This window comes from Rhipicephalus microplus, chromosome X (assembly GCF_043290135.1).
Source record: "Rhipicephalus microplus isolate Deutch F79 chromosome X, USDA_Rmic, whole genome shotgun sequence".
NCBI lineage: Eukaryota > Metazoa > Arthropoda > Arachnida > Ixodida > Ixodidae > Rhipicephalus > Rhipicephalus microplus.
In genome coordinates, this window is record NC_134710.1 from 231173278 (window position 1) to 231196923 (window position 23646).

General features: G+C 38.7%; 1 protein-coding gene across 2 annotated transcripts in view; it reads left to right on the forward strand.

Moving 5' to 3' along the window:
• LOC119187840 (ATP-binding cassette sub-family A member 2) overlaps positions 1-23646 on the forward strand; it is a 255259-nt gene that overhangs the window by 39824 nt on the left and 191789 nt on the right. For both annotated transcript variants that reach the window (XM_037435928.2, XM_075878770.1), the window contains 4 exons: positions 4688-4750; positions 7428-7601; positions 8946-9069; positions 10550-10668. In XM_037435928.2, coding sequence (XP_037291825.2) covers positions 4688-4750; positions 7428-7601; positions 8946-9069; positions 10550-10668 — 480 coding nt within the window. The remainder of the gene's footprint in view (positions 1-4687; positions 4751-7427; positions 7602-8945; positions 9070-10549; positions 10669-23646) is intronic.

Below are 23646 nucleotides of genomic sequence, written 5' to 3' on the forward strand. Positions count from 1 at the left end.
GCAATTTCTGCATTCTTAATTTCATATGTCCTCTGAATGTTGTTATTGCTCTTTGCACTTTGTGCACAGAACCACATTTAATGTGTATAAAAACAATAATATACATGCTTTCTTGATCTAATAAAGTAACAGAAAAGCCAAATTTTGACATCTCTGTGATAAATCCATATGCACTGTATTTTCATGATAGGCTCTTCACTCTTGAGTAAGGCCATGACTGAATGACAGCGATATCAGTTCCAGCGTTCAGAAAACCAAAACCAAGGCAAGAATAATTATAATGAAGTGCCAGAGACCATGATGTTTTATCGGCACTTGTCTTCATGGGTCCAGGCCTCATGTGAATCTAATGAACATAGCTGACTGATAATTGCAAAAACATACATTTGGTGCTTATCTGTTACTAAGCATGTCATATGTATTCCAGGAAGATTTCTTGCCTTCCTCAGAACTAGGATTATTATGGAAGAGTGAGAAAATAAACAGTGGAATAAGGACAGCATTGATAGTGCCTCTGCAGTGCTGTGAGGTCTTGAAAATGATTTACTAATCTTGATAATTTGAAAGAAAAGTTTTACCAGTGTCATAATCGTTTGGAATCACAGAATGCACTTCTGGTTAATACATGGGTCAAAAGGTATAATTAACATTTGCAGCAAAATGCCATCTTTTTTTTTCCTTTCTAGTCTGTGCACATCTGTTGCCAAGAAGGGCACCGAAGTTGAGAAGCTATTTTCTCTTGAATTAGCTTATGACATACTGAGTACAGCATTGTTGTGATAAAAAAAATTATGTAAGTTGTGAAACTGGTTGCAAGTAACCAAGATTTTTTCACCACGTGGTAAGAATATTAGGAAGATGTTTAGTAAATGTGTGTAATGGTAAAATAAACCATATATTTGACACCTTCCAATAATGAATTCTCAAGTGGAAGACAAATTGAATAGCATGGTCTATTTGGTCATTACTCGAAATTTTATAATGTTGCACATTCATTGTAGTATTTATTGGGCTTATCAGCAGTTCTAGAGCTCATTGATTGAGTACTTCAATCTTCTCATTTGATACACCACTTATGGCTAGATGCAGAAGATGTTTCGAAATAACATAAACAGCTACATTATGCTGGCATACAGAGCATTTTGCAATACCATAGGTTTGCAATGCTCTTTCAGCACACTTAGAAATGCCGATAAACTTAGTAGTTGCCACAGATATGATATCAGGGCTCAGGATCAGTGGTGAAAATGCATTTGCTGCACATGCACAAAAGTTTATTGCAGCCTCAGCTACACCACATGCACATATAACATGCCTTGCTGGACATGTAATATAGTGACTGCATTTTATTCTGGCCTTGCCATGCAATTGTGAACTACTCAAATAGGGACAAGTTAGGACTGACTAAAGTGTGTCTTTTAGTATTTGCTTTCAGCAGCATGTGTGGTGTCAGCACAAATTTAGCTTGCATGCTTATTGTGAGGTCAGATCATTAATGGCAACCAGATAATTGGTCGTGTATGAAAGTACTTTCTCATTAATAATAATGACTTGAAATTTTGGTATCTTGAATAGTAACTTAAATTGAAATTCCGGTGTTGGCATCGGTATGGGCATCATTAAATGTGGGCAAAAAAATTATTGTCTGTGAGTTAGAAATCGAGAAAGATACATATAAAATAAGCAATAAAAATTTTCGCTTCAAGTGAGAATCAAACCAAAGGCCTTTTGCTTGGCAAGAAAGTGTTCTACCACCGAGCATGAAGCTACTTTTGAGGAAAAATGAAACAAAAAATATAAAACATTCTGAATGTCATGTAGTGGGAGGAGACTTCTTGACGTGTGTGATACTGTGTGGGAAAGGCGTAGAATTGCACCAGGTGTCAAAGCATGTGAATGGCACAGCAAGTGAGTGTTTTGAAGACCCACGCATTACCAAATGCTTAGACATAATCTGTAATTATCAGCAGAAAAAGCATCAACTAAACGAACACCTGCTTAGGTTTGCATGTTCTTTTACATATGCATAGTGGGCCCTTCACTGATGTGTAGAAGAAAAAATTATGGCATAATTGGCACTTTGCAACTGTGCTTGTAGTACTAATGTAAGGGGAATTCACACAATGAAGCTGACAGACAAATAAGCCAAGGAAAGCATAGGGGGAATTATTTGTAGCTTTTTAACTGTTATTTACTTATTCTTTCTTAAGGGAACAGTGAGGGCAAATGTTAAGTCTATCTTGATTGCTGAAATAGTGGTCCAAAAATCTCATAGTGCTACTTTTGTGCTAAGGAATTGCTTATTTTGAAAGAAAATCACGTTTTAGTGGTGTGTATCACGTTAGCACACTTCAAATTACCCACCTCAAGTGGAACCTTTCATTTCATTGTTGCCAAGCTCAGCGGCCACCGACACTAGTAGCAGCAAAATGAAAGTAGTGAGAGCAATTGAACAATTTCCTGCCATGGCCTTCGCCATGGCCTTCGACATGGCCAGCATGCTTGCTTCAACTGGGCCCCGCTAGATGGCACGACCTGTTCAGTTTAACCAGGCGAAAATTGAACTTATGAACCACTCGCGTCGCTCCCCATAGTAACGTCCGGTGGTTCTGTTTTCCATGAATTGAACAAACGAACAGGCAGAATTTAATTACGTCTCTTTATGCACAGAAGGTTCTCTATGTAGTGCAGCTAGTTCGATTACTAGTGATTAATTGTATGCAATTTATCGGACATTATCGGGATCATTTTGCGAATGTCATACTCGTGGCACATGTGTTTTCGTGCATTTACATTAGTTTCTCAGTAAGTAAGGCACTGCTGTTGATAATATTGTCGTTTTAGATGTTGTCATACATTAAGCTTTCACTCTGACTTATATTGTTATTTGACTTTAGTGTCCCTTTAAGGGGGGATGAGGGTCCTAAAATAGCAGGAAATTAAAAATTTATATATTTTCAAAAATGACAGTTTGAGGCATTTATAGTCGAAATTACACTTTGAAAAAATGCTATGTTATGGCAAAATACCTTTTCTTTTTCTTAAAGGCTGGATAGATTAAATCGCAAATGTTTTTAAAACTTGAAATGCAGTTTTCTTGGCTTTGTTATTTTTTTGAAGCGAATCTTCCTTTGGAAGTTTCGAGATTGTTTCTGTGAACATTTTTAAACAATCTTGGTATCATTCATTTCCATAGCTCTTGAACTACAGGCTAAAGCTTTTCTTTTTTTTTTTTCTGAACCTTGATAGGAGTGCAATTATTTGAAAAGGCCAGCTAGTTACTCGAAGCTCATATTTACCTCTCTATTCTTGGTAACATTTCGGCACGCACACAGTGGATGGGAAAATGAAAGGCGAGGAGACAAAAAAGCGTGCTTGTCTCCTCGCCTTCCGTTTTCCCGTCCTTTGTGTGCGCCCCGAAATGTTACCAAGAATGTCTTCAAACCAACTCGCCCAACTTTCCATTCTATTACATTTGACTTTCCTAGTTTGAATATTATTCTGATTGAAGAAATAGCTATTTTGACATCTAGTTTGCTTTAGCCTGTGGGGTGGACCTTTCAGAATAGCCACATAGCTTTGAAATGAACTTTTTATATGGTAAGTTACCACAACGACTTGTAAAAAATTACGTCATTACAATGCAGAAATTCATCATTTCTTTCTTTCTGAATGAGATATTTGAAATACGTCTGCAGGTTTTAAATCTTAATTCAGTTATACAGATGCATGCTCATTTTCATTAAAATAAGGTTATAAATAAACTTTTTTTAAGACCCTTCTCCCCCTTTAATCTGAAAGAAAAGAAGTGGATAAAGATCACTTTTTCCTTTCGTAGAATCCAAATCCACAACCTTCGAATTGCACATCTGATACCCTACTGTTAAAGCTACAATGAAGGGTTCCCTCTTGTCCGCTTCTTTGTAGGGTATTTGTATGCTTAATACCTTGGAGTCTTAGCCAGGGCCACCATGCAGCCCATGGAGCAAGTATCAAACACTCTTTTTTTGGCCGAAGGCATCACGACGCACATGATCATCGCATGACGTGGTGGCTGATCGATAAACCCTCACATGTTACCGAAGGTATCAAGCCTGCTGGGAAAAAAACCCTTGTTTATGAAAGTTTGAAAGTCAGCAAATTGTTCAAGAAGCTTGTTTTTCTGTAATGTACACAATAATGAAACCTATAGACAATTAAGGTAGAAAAGCATAAGGGGTATTATTTGTGGTTTCTTTACTTTAATGGAATGATCTAACTGTAACGAAACTGTAGTACACTGCCCTACGGCATGAGTACCACCAGCAGTAAAATAGAGTGCATGCAGTTGAAATGTAAACAAACCACTGATGAAGTACCAAGTATGACGAAGTGCTATTAGCAAATCATTGCACTGCCACCTGATCGAGACAGTCTTTTCTATTGGTACTGCATACTGTGTTAAACATACACAGGCTTCGGTGGGGAAACTACTACTCTTCAATTATCTTTTCATTTGTTGTACCTCATCTTGTTAATACAAAGTTAACTACATTCAAAGCCTAAGACATTAGTGTAGTTTGAACAGCCAGCCTAGTAAATATTTTCACACATTCTGCTGCCTAGATTCTAGTAATTCATCATGTCATAGACCTTTGTCCTGGCACTCAGTCCTGTGATAATATGACACATTTACTCTCTTTGACAGCTCGCTCTTGACCATTGGAACTTATCCGTCGCCCACAAAAGAATGGAAAAGCTTGCAGATGATGTAAGTGCATAAATGCATTGTTTGGATTTCGTTTTTTTACTCTGTTAACTTGCATAATGCTAATATAGGTTATTGTACTAATTTTGAGAAGCTCTGCAAGATAGAAGTAAGAAATTGTACATTTGTGTTAATCTATTCCCTCAGAAAATAAGTTCTCTTCTGGTTGAAATTTATGCCAGCGAGGTGGAGATTCTATGCCAAATCACACTGGCTATGCCAGCTTGCTGCAAAGAATTGTCAGAATTAGAGCATGAATTTTGCAAGGAACCTAATCCAGCAGGACATGTGCCTAAAGTGGCAACATACTGTTGTATTTATGTCTCTTTTGTTTCACCACTAAATGCAATCAATTTTAACTTGTTTCAGCAGGCACTTCCATAGAAAGTAAGTTTTTTCAGTGCAAGTTTTCATTAACTTGCAATACACCAAGAATTGCACGGGAGTAAGTAATTTTGAAACGGTCAGTTATATTATATATTAGTGACTACTATAGAGTGGTCAGTCTCTTATTGGAAAGATTGAAGAAACAGTCACTTCATTTGGAATGAAACCTTCATTTTCTTTTTTCTAAAAGAGCACTCGAACCATTTCACAGCAACGTTAGAAAATAAAAGTTTATAGAATAGCATTGCCCTTTGGTACACCAGTGTTGTGAAACAAACTGTAGTGGTTCCATTCATTCCAAACATGCTACTAAAACGAACATGAGAAGTGCTTCACGAAAGTACATAAAAGAAGGTCTTCACAGCCTTTAACAGATCCGCTTATGTGTAAAAGTGCTGTGCATGAGACATTCAGGAAGGAACACAGATTAAAAAAAAAGAAAAATGAAACCATTTGCTATTATTCATCTTTGTTATGACATGGATTCAGTCAGTTAAAAGCTTGACGTGTAGCGGGAAGTGTGTAAACAACTCAGTTAAGTGTTTAAATTCACTGCACCTTGAGCACCTGCGCTTTTTATGTGCTGCTTCTTTGATATCGGATTAAAAAATAACAATAATGAATGTTGCATCCTTGGCAATAGTCCCCAGTAACTTCTGTTAAGTGCTTTATCATTAAAAAAAAATTTCACTATTGAAGATACTTCTTTATATGTTTGAAACAAGTGCGATTTTACTACTTCATGTGTGTACACGCACACATGCACACACGTACACACACACACACGTACACTCCACTTATTTCACCCACTCAGAGTGAGCTCTGGAAAATAAGTTAGGTATTCGAAGCTGAAAACCTGTGTCCCTCTTTTGAAATGGCTCATACAATAACATTAGGCATGTGGTCTGATCCATGTTTGTGTAGGAGCACCATATTTCTATAATGGCTTCGTAGGGCAGGCACAGCACTCGGCCATTACAGGCACTGTTATGATCATTTTGGGGTGGGTAATCTATCTACTGTACTTAATCTTTATTCGTAAGGATTCATCATCCCCCAGAAAGATTGTGTTGTATTCTTTTGGGTTATGGTTTCTTGCTTGCTGTCATTGTCTTAGTGGTGTAGCCTGGTTTCTCCATCAGTCACAACTTGGCCTTAAAAGTTGATGACATCATTGTTCATTATTGGTAAGTCACTGTATTACTCCACTTCATTCTTTTTTCAGTCTTTCCCCCTGTATTCACAAATGCTCCTTGACTCGAATTTCTTCCTTCACTTGACTGTGTTGAGCACTGCGCCACTGCTCGACTGAAAATGACACTGTGCTTTTCAAAAATCACTGCATATTATGGCTAATATATGCAGTGATTTGTTCTGCTTAGAGACTGTGCTTCCATCTACTTTCTCAACTCAAGGTGAAGCATTGAGTGAAGGGATGCTCTAGAATACAGGTGTTAACATTTTGAGGAATTCCTTTGAGCAAAGTGGACATGTTTCTGCTGACTTATCTCTGTGGACCCTGCACTGCTGCCTTGTTTTTTTAGCAATATGTACAGCTGTCACATACTTGCTAGTTAGAACATAATTATGTTTCCTTTCTACATTTATGGGGTGTTTTTAAAATGCTAATTAAAGCTGGTAGTACACAAATGCATGCTACAGTGCATATTATGTGTAGACGTTTATCACATACTAATAGATATTTGCTAGCAGGACTCGCTCTTTTCTCTAGAGTTGTCATACCACCGATGCTGTCTGTCTCTTCAGCCATTGCCACTTAATGAATGCCAATTCAGCGTGACATGGGATAGGCATAGTTACAAGATCCGTAATTAAAACCTTGAAAGATAATGCTACCTTTATACAATACTACATTACCAACAATTTATTGTACCCGACATAGCTTATAACATGATTAAGAATAGGTAACTCGAGTATAATGAAATTGACAACATGCAATGTGAACATGTTTAGTGATGACAACACTGGCAGCAATGTGAACTATTAGTCATTGTTACTGAGCGTTGCATTGTTATATTAACACCCAGTTAATCATACTACTGTTGTAGCCATCTCTCTTCACTTCAAACTTTGTGCTGGCAATACTGCCTTTGATGTGCTAAAAAAGCTGTCTACGATAGGCAATGCCGTTTGGCTGACTAATATTGCAGTATGACAAATTAAACAAAGTAAAAAATTGCTAGCAGTGAAAAAGAAGGAACGGGAAAGCCCTGTTCATGTATCGGAAAGATTATGATCCTCCGCTTCCTGAAAGTTCATTTTCTTTTAACAGTTACACAGGTTTAATCTCTTCGAAACTGCCGTGCAAGAAATCTCGGAGCTGGCTTTGGAATTGCCTCAGGATGCATGCCACAATCTCAATGACACAAACTCCACTTTGCCTCATAATGCCACCGTCTTGGAGGATGAGAGCACTTCTTCAAACAGCCATCAAATTCTAGACCAGGTGACGTCAATTTTCAATTCCGGCATTGTGAAATAGTGTTAAAATGTGTTAAAAATTTGGGATGGTTTGTGTTCACTTGACTGAAAAAATTGTGCTACAGTTGCTGCGGAGAACGAAGTTAGGGAGAATGCAAAAATTGAAGTGGACAGTGTGCACTGTACTGTCCACTTCATTTCCCGTCTCCTCTCCCTACCTTTGTTCTCCGCAGCAACTGAAGCGCAATTTTTTTCAGTCATGAAAAGCGTACTAGCCCAATACCTCATTTTGCACGCACTTTTCATATATTATTTCCTTAAGTGAATGGGCTGCCTTTTACAACTATATTTGTCTTTACAATACTATATTTCGTACCTTAGAACATATCAGCGAGCACTGTCAATATTTGTGATGTGGCTATTAATTTTTTATAGAGGTATACATTATTTGAAAATTCTGGTCAACATTTCTGTCCCGATCTTGGGTGTGCTCACAGGAGAGGCTGAGGTACTACCATGGCACTCTTGACCTGTTTGGTGGTGGAGGCTCCAAACCTAATTTTCATTCCCCAGTTTTTGTAATTATAAAAGTCACAGTTTTGCTCAATGGTGAAGCAATGAATGCCACGGATACTTATTTGCATTGTTGAAATCATAACGTAAGAGTAAACAATTAGCCAGCTATTTCTGGAAAAGCTGAGGTAGCAGCATTACTTACCCTCCAAGTCTTGATATTCATTTTAATGTTGTGGTGTGTATAAAGCTTCAAGTGAGTTATTCCGACAAGCCCCACCGCAGTTGTCTAGTGGAAAAGATACTTGGCTGCTGACCCGCAGGTCACGAGATTGAATCCCGGCTGCGGCGGCTGCATTTTTAATGGAGGTGAAAATGCTGTAGACCCGTGTGCTCAGATTTGGGTGCACGTTAAATAACCCCAGGTGGTCGAAATTTCCGGAGCCCTCCTCTACGGTGTCTCTCATAATCATATGGTGCTTTTGGGATGTTAAACCCTACATATCAATCATAGAGTTATTTTGACAAAAAGAAGTTTTCATTTGATATACTCCCTCTGGGGATGGCATTTCAAATAAGGGTTGAAGAAAAATGCAAAGTACTTGTTCATTGACAGAAAAGTACTTGGAGAAAGAGGGGGACACTGCAAGATAGTTTGTTTTTCCTCCAATGTCGAAAACTGCATTTGGTTGTGGTCACCATGCCATATGATTTTATCTAGCAAAATGCCTAATGTAGTATGTGAACATTTACTCTGCAAAAGTACCTTTAAATTTATGAATATGGAGGTGTTGGTTTTTGTTTACCTTTTCGGGATCTTGGCGACAGTTCTGAGTGATATTGTGTGCTGTTACAGGTCAAGAGGACAAAGCCACAGTATGGCCTTTTGAGAATTTGGCTTGGAATGCAGCGCATGGTCTGTGGAAAAGTTGAAAAATCAGAAGCAAGCATGTCCAGTGATGATGAAGACATCAATCTGAGTATGTTAAAAATATTTATTGAATGAATCTTTGTTGTAAGGATTCATAGAGATTAATAAATGATTGAGTAATTTACGTACAGCTCTTTCATTTGTCTAATTAAATTTTAACTTTTTTGACAAGTATTCTAAAGGCATGAAAAGGGGAATGAATAAATAAATTTTGAAAAAAACAACAATTTCGGTCAAAATTAAATTCACTATCTACAGTTTATTCACATGTTTCATGCCAAGTCTTAAGGTAAGATCTTCAAACTTAGGAAAACAGACAGGACAGTAGAAGATGGGCATACAAAGTCCCCTCTGTTGCAGTGTACATTCGCAATCATAAGTTTGCAAACCATGTGATCACATGGCAGTGTGCATACGCACTCCATCTAATGGCTTTTGTCTGTTGTTGAGAGCCTTGGAGTGTGCATGTGTAGCCATTCTATCTTGCTTGTTTGCTCGCTTTCTGCAAGCCAACGTGTGGCTCAAATATCGGAATATCTAGCTGCATCCACTACTCACCAGGCATTGCTGCTGGGCCCTGTTTCTGGACATGAATCCGAAACATTCCTGGCACAGACCACTATTGCTGAAAAAATGTCACTATTAAAAAAAACACTGGCCGTTCACTCAACTATGCTCATATATTTTCGCTGTCATTGCATCTTCATATTGGTGAACAAACATGTTCTTTGAAAAGTCTTGCATAGGGGAATGTATACAATGAATTTTTCACATTGTCAGTTAGTCTTCTACAAGCATGTTGCCATGACTATTTATCAAAGTAAGGAAGCGAATAGTTATTTTTCAAGGGCCTATCACAATGTCATATCTACAATCTATTAAACAGATCTTGGACAGCCGCAAATAGATCTCGAAGAATGCATATAGCAATAAACATAAAGCACTCCCCTAGCACCACCTATCCTTTCCTTTTGTTTCATTACTCGTTCGTGCGTTTCACTCAGTGCAACTACATTATAAAACCCCTTAACAAGCACTGCAAAGTGGTGCCTGCTTGCCAGATACGTCCACCACCTTTGCTAAGAAGCACTTCCATTTATTTCAAAAAAGCTGAGTTTGGGTTTTTGCTGTGGTGCTGTCAGCATTACTGGCAGCAGGTATTGCCTATTCCGATAAGCGGCCTGCCGGCTGGCGCGCAGCAAGCAAGCAAGCAGGCCAACAAGATAAAATGGGGGCCAATGCGCACTGTGAGACTCTCGACAGCAGCCGATCAGCTGTTAAGGCGGCGCATGCTGCCACGCGATCACATGATCTTTAAAGTAATGACCGCTACTGTACATGCTCAAAGATATTGCCTTACTCATTAGCTAAGATACAGACCCCTATTCCAAAGCTTGAACAGCATGGCTTAAGCTCAGCCATAATCATGTATGTCTTTGTATGTTTTGGTGATTTTGATTAAGGGGGGGGGGGGGGGACTTCTGACAGTTTTTCCATGCACCGTAAAGTGTGCGTTTACTGTGTTCCAGATATTGGCATTTCAGAGTACCAGAAGGAGCAGATTGGAATTCTTGTCCACGTACTATATAGCAACCCGAAAGTACTTTACACTCCTAACAATACCGCTGCTAATTTAATTGTTCACAAGGCAAGTACCGGTGTTCTTCTTTATGTGTTTGTTCTTAATGTGTAAAATGTTTAAAATGACAAAATAAAAATCGTTTTACTTGTATTATTGGTAAGTTGCATTATGTAATACCACAAACTCTGCTCACTGCATTGAGAATACACTTTATAAGCCAGCGAACCGGAAAAAAAAAATAATGAAAGACATAGATGGGCGACAATATTGTCGTAATGTCATCGTACTGTCATGCCATGGTGTCATAGATTATGCTGCTGTTTGCTAGAGCCTATGGGATTCGTTGCTGGCAAAAATGGATTGCATTGTGTTCTGAGGCAACAAAGAACACAGTTAGTATGAGGCAACAATTACTGGTGTGTTGTGTGTAGCGCAATTATTGCGGCTGATGCAGAGCGCGTATCCAGTTCCTGACCCGTCAACTAGCGAAGCTGATCGGTTCCGCGAAGGCGAACGCGGAAGACTTGAGCACGGGAAAGAAAGGAAGGAGACTTATTCGTTCACACGGTTCAAGAGCGGAGCCGTCAAGGTCGCCCCTGCTTGGAACTAGAAGGGGAAGGCTTACTCAGAAGAGCGTCTGGCAAGAAGCAGGCCAGGCGCCGCCGTCTGAGTTTAAGCCATTGCTGGCATGCACGCGGGCCATTAAGAATGACGCGGGGACGCGACCACTTGGTTGACCGAGACATAGTGGCGGCAGGGAGACGAGCATAACCTCCCCTGCTGTACGTCATTCGGTACCCAGTGTTGTTAGGATGTCGGGGCGCCTCGCTGTCGCATACGCACCTGGTAAGCGCACAGAGCCCAACAGTGTACTCACCGCTCTTAAGGAGGCTTCTGCGAAGCAACATTTAATGAGTGAGCTGACGGAGCTCGAGCGTGAGAACGGCCGCCAACGAAAGTCGGCCGACGGAGGCAGCACGGCCTGGCATGGGAGAGAGTGTCACACGTGGAGAATCTATCCCTTTGCATGTTGTATTTGGTAACGTGGTTTTTACCAATGCAGTGTCTATTATGAAAGTGTTTCTCCAATTGGTTGTGGCAATGCGAGCCCACATGTGTGATTGACTTGTGTGAAGACCCTTTGTTCAACCGAGGGATGAAAAGAGGGTGTTTGAATCTGAAATGGGAGAGTGGAGGTTCGGGCTTAGACTTGGGTATACGCCTGAGGCTGCAATAAAGCGTCTCTTCACCGGACTACGGCTCTTCCTACGCGTTGCCACTGTGCACTCGAGTCTTTGAGAGGACCCATTCAGAACCTCAAACATTTTCCCTCCTTAGCTAGTGTAGAAGCTAGTCGAGGAGGAGGAAATTAACTAACCCCATTAGTTCTGAGTGACAAAGTTCATGATGAATATTTCATGATGCAAGCCCTTTAAAAAGACAAAGCAAAATGAACTTCCACAATATATGACTCATTAATTTTGTTATATCAATATTGACCCTGTCAAGAATTATAAAGTGAAATGATGGCATTTGGTTTAGTTTTGGGCCTAATAATTTTAACATGCTGCACACACTGTGCGTTTTCTAAGAAGCATAAAGCATGTGGGCATGCCGAATTTGTGTTGCTATCTTAGCAATTTAAATACCGTACTTACTCGTGTAAAATCTATCATCATGTTAGGCCTACACACCACTTGCTGCACACCACTTGTTAGAAAGTAAGAATATGGAAAAAAAAATAAATGTGCGAATATTTGAGTGCAATAAATATTCTAATGGATATTACAGTATTCGAATCTGCTTAGACAGGAACTTCAATTTCTAAGTATTTGGAATGACTAAGTAGACATCTGTAAACCGTATTTAACCCCCTGCAAAGGAGGTCTTATGGCAGCGAATGGTTGCTTTACCGTGAATGCCCCTATCTAGGGTAAATCTGCACTGCCACGAAGCCTTTCTCAAAGTTTATATGAACATATTACCCTCACATTGGTTCATCATCTTTAAAGTTTAAAAGCTTGTTGTACCGGCTTACATTCTCTAATTGTAGTAAATTTTGAAATGTAATGTATTTTACAGGTTATTACTTGCATTCTACTGGAAATCGAATCCTGCTTCTAAGTATTTAAAGTTGCTTCCATTACTCTTTGAAGCAAAGTGAGTGACATTTGCAAATGCCTTGCTTCAGTTTTTAAAAATATAGTTCAGATTAGTTGGATCATGACAAATAAGCTCATTTTTCTTCACAATGTGTGATACATACTATTAAAATTTAATTTGAAAATTTTCAACCAAATCATAATTCACTTCGAATTTTTTTCGAACCTAAAGCTTACTATTCGCACATGCCTAGCTTCGCACCAAGTGGTGCCATACCTGAAGGAAGAGTGGAGCTGGGTAGCCTTTCTTGTTTCTTATTTTCTTTTTCATTTTTCTCTTTCTCTCTTTTTCTTGTATCTGTGTTTCTTTCTTTTGCTATTTTTCTCTTTCTCTCTTTTTCTATCTTTCTGACTCTGTTTTTTTTCTCTCTTTGGTTCGATTACTCTCTTTCTCTTTTTAGTCTTGCTCTCTGTTTCCTTGCTTTCTCTTTTTGTGGCTGTTTCTTTCTGTCAATTTCTCTGTCAATGTCTTTTGTGTCGTTATTATCTTTATTTCTCTTTCTTTGCTGAAGACAAAACTGAAGCTTGTAAATAAATTTGAAGTAGGTTAGAATCTCTTTTAAACAGCACAAGGTGCCTACTAAAAACAAAAAAGAGAAAAAGAGTACTAACAGATGTACTCTTTTTCTCTTCTTAGTCTTGCTCTCTCTTTCTTTTCTATCTCTTTTTTGTGTCTATTTCTGTCTAATTCTCTGTCAATGTCTTTTTGTGTCCTTATTACCGTTATTTTTCTCTTTGGTTCTCTCTATTACTCTCTTTTTCTTTTAAATCATCCTCTCAGTTCTTTTACTTTCTTTTTTTTGCTTTGTTTTTTTTTATCAATTTCTCTTTCAATGTCTTTTTGCGTCTTTATTACCTTTATTTCTCTTTCTTTGTTTCTCTCTATTACTGTCTTTCTTTTTTTTTGTCTGTTTCTTTTCGTCTATTTCTCTGTGAATGTCTTTTTATCCTGATTACTGTTATTTTTCTTTCTTTGTCTTCGTTGCCATCTCATTTTTTCTCTTGCCTACTGTCACTCAATTTTTCTTTCTCTCTCCTTTTTTATAATTTTGTTTATGGTTAAAGAAGCCCTGCAACACTTTTTGAGCATGGTCAGAAAACACTGCTGATCGGTAGTAGAGGCTCCCAAGAACACGCGATCCAAATATTATAGTGAAACACATGGCCTGGAATTTACAATAAATTATCAAAACACGCTAAAAATTACTTCCTCTTCTCTTTACAAAAAACGGGAGACGCTCAAAAATCACTCGTAGAAGGCCACCTATCAGCCATTGGCTGATTTGAACATGGCGCGCTCTGTCGTTACAGGGATCGCTGCGAGAAGCGGGGACTTGTCCACGCATGGGCACGGGATCACACTTGAAAAGTTGCGTATTCGAAGGGGAAAAAAATAAAACAAATTTTCAAGGTTGCAAGGCGTGTGTGACATATTTTCTTTGCCCCTGCCATCCTTCCTGCTTAGCTTCTAGTGCTTTCATCGGGACGAGAGAAGAGAGAATGCAATTGCAGTGTGCGACAAATATTTGTAACTCTGCTCATACAGGATGGATTCTTAAAATTTTTGCAGTGGTAAAGCAATAAACTCTTTTAATGAATTCATTTTTCATTTCACGGTTACTTGAAAAAGTGTTTCAGGGCCTCATGAATGCATTCTTGCTGTACTCAGCAATGGAGCTTGCCCGATTCCTGTGGCACGTACCCATCTGAGACTTTTTTTGTTTGCGTTGAAATGATTGCAGCCAGCTTAAATAACTCTGCTGTTGAAAGTTCGTTTTAGATGCCATGTACATATTAAGCGGTGTGATTAATTTTTGTAAGACGCTACTGGATGCTACTAGTTGTCCTGCTAATCATGGCTTTATTATCGCTGCTGCTTCTTGACAGCGGCCTGGAGGGCATTACATAACTTCTGCTTGAAATAGCTACAATTGATCGCTCTAGAGGAAGCAGTACCATGGTTAATGAGACATTGGACATGCAGAATTTCAGCAAGAATCTTCTAATATTTTTAAACTTTTCAGGAATGTTCGGTGGCAGAAGATAACTAATGCAAGTAATTTGAGGTGGTCGTTAAATTCGGTTAATGAGTAAATACAGCATGGCTGTACATATAGATTTGATCATTATTTTATCATAATTATCATTCTCAGTCGATGTTAGTCCACTGCAGGACGAAGGCCTTTTGCAATGATCTCTAGTTTACCTTACTCTGTGCAAGCTGATTCTATTTCACCTCTGTGAACTTCCTAATTTTGTCTCTCCACAAAACTCTCTGCCTTCCTTTGCTGCATTTTCCATCCCTTGGTAACCATTTTGTAGCTCTTACTGTTCACCGGTTGTTCCTTCTATGCATTTAGTGACCAGCCCAGGTCCATTTTTCTCACTTGAACTCAGCTCGCATATCTGCAACTCCTGTCTGTTCTCTTACCCATGCTGCCATCCTCTTATCTTTTAATGTTAATCACATCATTCTATTATGGTGTAATTACAATTAAGTGCTGTAAATACAATAATTTATTTTAACACTTCCACTTGCATTAAATTTGTATTGAGAACCTCGGCATCAAATCATTTGTACTTCACACATTTATAGACATTCAATCATAATCCATGTTGTTAAGGGTTAAACACATTCCAAGAAAGAAAAAGGGAGACAAAGCTCTTTGGCTCTCAATGAAAGCAGTTTGCATAGCAAAAGAAATAAGGATAGTCAATGCAAAGGGTGATGAGGAATGGAAACAATCATTAATGCTCAAGTTTCAAAAACAGGCTATGTTAGGCAAGGGAAAATATTAAAGAGACACTGAAGAGACCGACAAATTGTTTAATTTTAGTAAATTACCCTTTCACAGCTTTGAAATTACCATGCTTGACACGAAAAGACCCTTGCTAGACGAAAAAACGCACCAAAAGAAAATATTGCTGGTATTGCCACTTTGAAATTCCCACACCTAATGCTATGACAATATAGATTTTGAGCAGCGTCTGCTAGGTCCGATGTTCCTAATCAGTAAAAGCGAAGTAGATTATCGTCTGAAAGAGACAGATGTGGCATACCAAAATTCTGGAAATTATGTTGCATCATTATTGTGGGAACACTAAATATACCATTTTAAATTCATAATGTCTTGTGCAAACATTTGGGAGCAAAATTCGAAATTGGAACTTAAATCCTGATTTTATACTATAATAATAAACCTATGATGGTGAAATTAATGATATTAAGGTTCTTAGAGTATAAATTATCAATATAAATTGATTCATTGTTTCAGTTTAGTGTGCCTTTAACACTTTCATGACCCCAGAATGTTATTTTTGGATAGTCCAGGAAATATTTTTTCTTGCCATAAAAATTGAGGCTGAAGTGTAAGATACGAATTATAGGAGAAAAATTGGTCTTATCAACTGTTTGTCAAACAACAGTCTTTGTTTCTAATGTTATCAAAAAATTATCAGAACAAAGGAAAATCAACAAAAACAAAAGTCATAAGAACATCAGTGCTACTCTGCTGAGAGTAAACATTTGAAAAAAGTCGAAATATACGTTTGAACACAAGGGCTTATCGAATAATACTGCAAATATAAGCTCTGTAAATACAAAAGGTATTTACATACATCCAAAATATAAGCAACAGTGCTCATCATGACACTGCGTAAAGCAGTTTCTCGCTGCGGGGAAATAAAAGTTGGCTTATTGTGCATTGTCTTTTCAAAAATATATATCCACGCATACTTATTTTTATGGTTGCATGTCTCTCTGATGACTTCTACTAAAAATAACACAAATAAACCTCCATGTGGCACTATCGAGTGCTAGGTCAGGATCGGCTCCATGTTGTCTTTGTGGAGCAAACTACTGTTTCTGAAGGTGGCGCCAAATGCTCCTTCTTGAACCAAGCTGGCACCTTGCATTTAGAGCAGTGACCCCGGTAAGCACTGGATACATTTACATCAATGCTCAGCAGTGATGAAACGGCCAATGGAGCGAGCAAAACTTACTGCAGATACCTGCTGATGTTCCAGGGCAGTTTTGACACACTTTCGCCATCTTTACTGAAGTCTGACAACTTGAAGTTGTCTTCCATGTCTGTGCTGTTACCATCGCTCGGAGATCGACACTCAAGTTCATTGAAATCTGTCAAAATTCATTGTTTTCATAGGTCATCTGTGAGTGATGTCGACACTACAACCGAATCCACAAGCACTCACCTATCCGACTGTGGAGGAGCTTTAAAGATCCCTTCTTTTTGAATAAAGAAACTCAAAAGCAAAACTGATAAAATACCGAATTATACCGCCTCTTTTATCCTTTAAGGGTAAAAGAGGCGGTATTTGTGTTGAAAAAAAAAAACTGAAGCTTGTAAATAAATTCAAAGTAGGTTAGAATCTCTTTTAAAGAGTACAAGGTGTCTACTAAAAACAAAAAAAAAATAATTGTCTTGAGTTTCTTGGAAATTCTCAGCTGGCTTTTTGCCATTGCATTTTGCATGAGGAGTTCACTAAAACCACATGCTCAAAATAACCGTAATTGACAGGCTGCCATGATGAAAGAAGTCGTTTTAGAAAGCATATCTTTTCCGCATAAATTAGCTTTCACTTACGCATCTAAAATGTTATTTTTGTGAGATTCATTTTCGGCAACTTCTTGGGTTTGGGTATTATGTTTTTAGTGCTTATGATAGCCCGATTAAGATGAATTTTTGCGCACATATTCCTTGACATGTGAAGGATGCAAGTATTTCCTTTAAAACTTGGTATCTCCTCTATAATTATTACGAACCTAAACTCGGCAATTAGTATAGGTGGAGAATTTTGAGAATTTTTATATTAGAATCTTTCTTGTCCATTAAAATGTCTTATACACACTTTCTTGATAGTTATTTGCATTCACAGTCAATGTGGAGCAATATGAGGCAATAATGGCTCAGTACCATAAAAGTTTAGTGGCATAAAATGCTTGTGCAAAATAAGCTATATGTTACACATTGCCATGGCACAAAACAAAAACTGCGCAACCTACTATAAAACTAATTACATTCTTGAAATCAGCATAAAAGCTTTATTATATACAGCAAAACTTTCATTGCCTTGGCTACAGATTAATGCAACTTTTTTTTTTTCGAATCGCATCTTCCCTTAAATGGCATTAGCTGTCCATAAGCACTCATAGCACCAAAATGTGAACTTGAACTCATTGTTAACATACCAACAATGGGAGTAGGTGTAGTCACGAAAGTGCGAAAGGGCAAATTGTAAAGAAATTGAGAAAAGTAAATAGAAGGAGAAAACAGAATAGAAATCACCAAAGATTTTCAGCATAAACATAATGTAGTATCTGAAACTCTAGAGAAATGCCTCACATTGGGGAAGAGATAAAAGATGGAAGAAACACGCAAAAAATCTGTTTAAGAAAAAAAAAGGAAGTTTACACTAGCCATGGGAAGCTTAAATAGCAAAGCTGATTGTTCTTGGGGGCTTAACATGGCCCTCCTTGCTGTTCCTAGGTCTTTCCTTGGTTTAGGCAAAGCAGAGTAGAACCACAGCCTGTCACAGATCATGCAAGAATGTCTAAACTCCAGCGCCCGAACTAACGTTCAAGGCTGGCTATGGCACCCCAAAAGAAGCGCAGACCTTCTGTCGCTCATATGCAGTGGGGCATCTGGGCAGACTGTCTCCATCGGTGGGCGCGGCTGTTAAGCAATGATGTGGAGATTTTTTTTGCATACACGTAACATTTTACATTGACCCCTAGTAGGATCTTTCTTAAAACAGTGCTGAGGGAGTGCCTTGTGAAGAGATCAAATATAATCTAGAACCAACAGTTTTAGAAAGTGAAATAAGGTGGGCTTTAAAGTTGCTACCATTGCAAAGCAAGTGAACCAGATAGCATCCTAATTCAAATAGTTGAAAGAACTGAAGCCAGAATCAACAAAGGTGATCATTATACTACGTGAAAACATATGGAAAACAGTCGAGTGGTCATTGAATTGTGTGGAGAGGGGTTTCTGCAAGGCTTGCCTCTATGGACACTGAAGGGAAGGACGCAGTGTTCCTCCACAGCACAGTGCACAAAAAGAACTGCAGTTGGGTCTGTTGACTTTCTGACGCGGCGAAGAGGGGGAACCACAGACAGATTGTCAGCAAACATGGCCTTTTTAATGCAAGATGCAACACAGTGCGACAGGCACAATTTGCAGGCAAAGGCTCACCACAAGACAATCTAATTGAGTACAAGTGCTTGCTGTACTTTTGGCAAAGCAAGCAAGTAAGAGTCCACAGATTGCAAGAATGAAAAGTCATGGAACAAAGGTCACATATAAGCAACTCATTGTAAGCCTGTGAACATCTACTTTGTCAAAAGAGCACACAGTAGAAGAACAATCTGGTGAGAGAACAACTAAAGGCTGTCACTAGGAGGCTAATCAGGGGTGCAATGTGTGCTTGCCTTCCACCCTGCCACCAGGAAGAAGAAGCACAGTTCACGCAGGAAGGTCAGTCTGGTGCACTAGCGATGTCTGCATTGATACCACTGGGGCAATACTTCCCACATTCCCCTCTTCTGAAGAACAAGGCCAGCTGGCAAAGTAGGCTGACCTGGGCCAAGAGGCAAATTTGGCCCAACGAAAGAGAGCTAGTAAAAAAGCAATGTCCAAAATGTTGCGGTTGTTTTTGTGAGGGCCAGGTAGAGAGAACAGTGTCAGAAGAACATGGAGGGTCGATGCTGTCACTTTCTTTGATGCTAGTCCAGGGCCTGCCTCAGTTGCAGAAGTCCCAAATGCCAGGGAGAGCCCATTACTTGAAGAAAAATCAGAAGGCCAGAAGGAGTAGGACTTGGCTGCACAATATGGGCAGCCAGCCTGTTTGAAGTAGGCTGAATCTGTGGTGAAGGGTATGTAGATGACCCACATAAAGAAGGTAGATGCACACACAATATGCCGATATACCTGCTCAATCATACCTAGGAAGCATACCTTATAGACATGCCTCAGAATATACTAAACCAAGACTTCCGGTTTCCATCAAGACTTCCGGTTAATTTGGCTGGTTAACTGCAGTAGGCAGCCAGCAAAGCTCAAATGGTTGCCATTTGTGCACTGCAACCTATTGCCAATGATGCTGAGTGAGTACTCAGAGAAACAGCTGGCTGGGTCAGGAGGCAGTGTCTACATTAGAGCCTTTGGCACCACCTTCCAGCTTGTGTGGCCTTGGAATGCGTTTTTGAAGCGCTTTGCAGAATGGTTGTGCTAAATACTCGTATGTTGTGTTCACCAGATCGTTAAACGATGGTTCCTTACCGGATGGCTAGAGGACAGCCAAAATCAAACCTTTGCACAAATTAGGCAAAAAATCGCACTTCGAGAACTACCGACCCGTATCACTAACTTCTACGTCATGCAAAATTTTAGAACATATAATTCACAAACATATGGTAGGTTTCTTGGAAGAGAACAGGGTACTCGTGGGTGTACAACATGGTTATAGGCGCAGATTTTCTACGTGTACGCAGTTAGTTGAAACTGTGCATGATTTCGCGCAGTCGATTAATGAAGGAAAACAAACAGACCCTATTCGTGGATTTCTGCAAGGCATTTGACAATGTGTCACATAATAAATTAATTCACAAGTTAAGTTATTAAAAAAAAAAATGATCAGATACTTGCTTGGATTACAGCCTACCTATCTGACAGACTCCACTTCGTCACCCTAAACAATGCTTCGTCTAAAAGTGTTGAGGTTGTTTCTGGTGTCCCCCAGGGGTCAGTTTTAGGACCAATTTTATTAATTATTCATGACATTGTGGTAGAACTTCCTCTTTGTGTGAAAGTTTATGCAGATGACTGTATTTTATATGGTAAGATATGTTCACTTGATCAGGTGTGTCTAAATAATGACCTGGCAAAGGTCATTGCATGGTTTGAAAGATGGCAAATGGTAATTAGTTTTGATAAAACTTAAAACTGTTTATATGAGAATTACCAACAAGAAAAGACCTCTTCATTATAAATATGGTGTGAACAGTGTATCACTATTAGAAGTAACACAGTACAAATACTTGGGCCTGTGGATCACCAGTAGGCTTTCTTGGAATAAACACATTGATACTGTTGTTTCTAGTTCCTTATGCAAACTTTTTTTTTTTTTGAGACACACATTGAAGTGATTCACACCTACTCTTTGTTTCTTAACCTACTATTCATACATTCGGCCGTTGTTAGAATATGCAGTGATTATCTGGGACCATTCACTTTAACGAATGTTAAAAAACTGTGTATGGCATTAGGTAGTTCGATTCATTTTGGAATAAGGTAGTTCGAACGTGTACAGCATAAGGTAGTTCGATTCATTTTTAATTTCTATGATCACACATCTGTGAGTGAGCTAATTAAATGTAGTGGGCTACCCCCCCCCCCCCCCCTCGGTGATGGAGCACAAACGTTTCTGCCGATTAAAATTTTTATATCAGCTTGTAAACGGTCATTATAACACCAACACTTCAAACTATTTTCCTTTCTCAACAGGTTGTGAAACAAGGCAAAAGCACGCTTTAACCCTAGTTTCCTTTACCACAAGAAATATCAGTTTTAAATATTCTTTCTTTCCCCGGACTATAACGAACTGGAATAATCTTAATACCAATGTAGTTTCTCAGAAGTCTTTAGCCATGTTTGAAAAACATATGAATATGTTATTAATTTCTTTGTGTTATTTCATTCGTTTTTTACCAGTGATTTTTTTTTTAATTCTTACAAATGTTTGAAGAAAGCCTGCAATTTGTGTGTGCTAAATTGTTTGTATTTTTTATGTATTAACACCCTGCTAAGATCTGGGAACAGATCGCAGTATCTATATATAAACAAATCTTTTGCAGCCCTGAAAAAGAAAAGTCTGCTTTTCGAAACGTCGGCCCCAGCACTCGCCCTCTATTTTTGAATTTATCACTGCTATTTTGTGTGGTTTCATGGTGTTGGCTGTGCAGTGGAAGAATTGCATGTATCGTCAGTGCTGCTTGACATCAATGATGTGCCAGGATAGACGTCGGAATACTGCAGTGTCACCTGTTGTTGTAACCTGTAGTCATATAGCAACACAGGGTCTCTGTGAACAACACCTGCAGCTTTTGCCAATGTTGTGTATGTCCACATGGATCTTATCAATTACCTGTGCCTGTCTTTCCTGCAGTTTCCTCGTATAACCTTTCTTCAGTAATGTGCCTTCTGAAGAGCAGTTGGAAACACTCTGGGCTTCTTCAGGCTGAATAAATAGAACATTTTGGCTTTATTCTTGCCTTCGTAGATATGGAGCATCCCCCTCTAACAAAAAACACTTCACGAGCAGAAAAAGCATCCAAAGACATAGTGCTATGAAGTATTGCATCTGAAAGCAATATCTCCTCTCTTACCTATTTTAGGTTTGAAAAATAGTGCTTCTTGCAATTGTTTTAACGTGGAGACTCGTGCAATAAAGTTTAATGTAGATCTTATTGCCAGTCAACTTGCACTCACCTTAACTCTTTGGTTTTTTTTAGTGGAACTTTTTCAGTGCAAATTTTAATTCTAAAATTGAGGGCCCTTTAAAACATCATTAATAGAATAATTTTAATAGCTACAGGCTTATGTCAGTCTTGCATGTGCTTTTCTAGTTTTTAGAAGCTTAATTTTCTGTCTTGCTTTCTTTTGCAGTGAAACACAACCTGATAACAACTGCCCAATTCGGGTTTAGAAAGTGCCTCTCCACAAATGTCGCACTTTTCACGTAGAATATATTTTTAAACACATTGAATGCAGAAAATTAATGTTTAACTCAAGCATTTGATTTTTTGAACCAGGACCGCATCTATGGAAGATTGATCCTATGATGTATGGTGGCTTAGTGCCACACTGTCAGTCCTATTAGAGCGATTGTAGACAGTATGTCGCAATTTATAAGCATAATTTTTTGGTAAAAACAGCTTCTAGCAGTGTACTCTAATTGATTGATTTGATTGATTTGTGGGGTTTAACGTCCCAAAACCACCATATGATTATGAGAGACGCCGTAGTGGAGGGCTCCGGAAAATTCGACCACCTGGGCTTCTTTAATGGCACCCAAATTTGAGTACACAGGCCTACAACATTTCCGCCTCAATCAGAAATGCAGCCGCCACTAGCAGTGTTCTCTAAGGCAGCATTTCGGGACCATACCATTTTTATTTATTCTTTAACGATTTTGCACAGTTTGATCAGGATTTAAAATTTGGAGTATGTGTGAATCTTACATATTTATTCATTCTGTATAATGATCCTATATACTGTTTTGCCGCTGCAATGAAATTCTTTCAAAATTAGCCATCCTGGCCACAACTATCAGATTAACTATTAATGGGAAGGAGATGAAGGCAATTACATTTATGGCAAAGGACCAGGGAAAAAAGTGCAGGTTGTGTGGCAATGAACAAAGAAAGAATGTGTGAACAATTCAGTCGTTGAAGTTGTAGCTTTATGTTATAGTTTAATGTTTCAATAGCATATGGTGCTCACATGAGCGATGAGGTTGCTAAACTACCTTGGTCTTCAGGAGTTCTTTTGAAGACTAAGTTTTTCATTGCTGGAGAAAAAAAAAACACTTGGGACATATACCAATGACTCTGTGGAAGTATTGAAAGCTGGGCTAGTTTAATGACCGTACTTGAACATTTTTTTAAAGGTCACAGCCATGATGCATATGGAAGAGAAAAGCCATTATACTTGACATGTTACACTGCAGCATCACACATCATCCCTGGCTTTCACATGTTGATAGCCTTTAGTCAAGCTCAGTCTCTGAAAACTCCTGCAGAAATGTCAGTGACATGGCTAGCTGGCCATTACATTTTTTACAGGCTCTGGAGCTACTGTGTTTG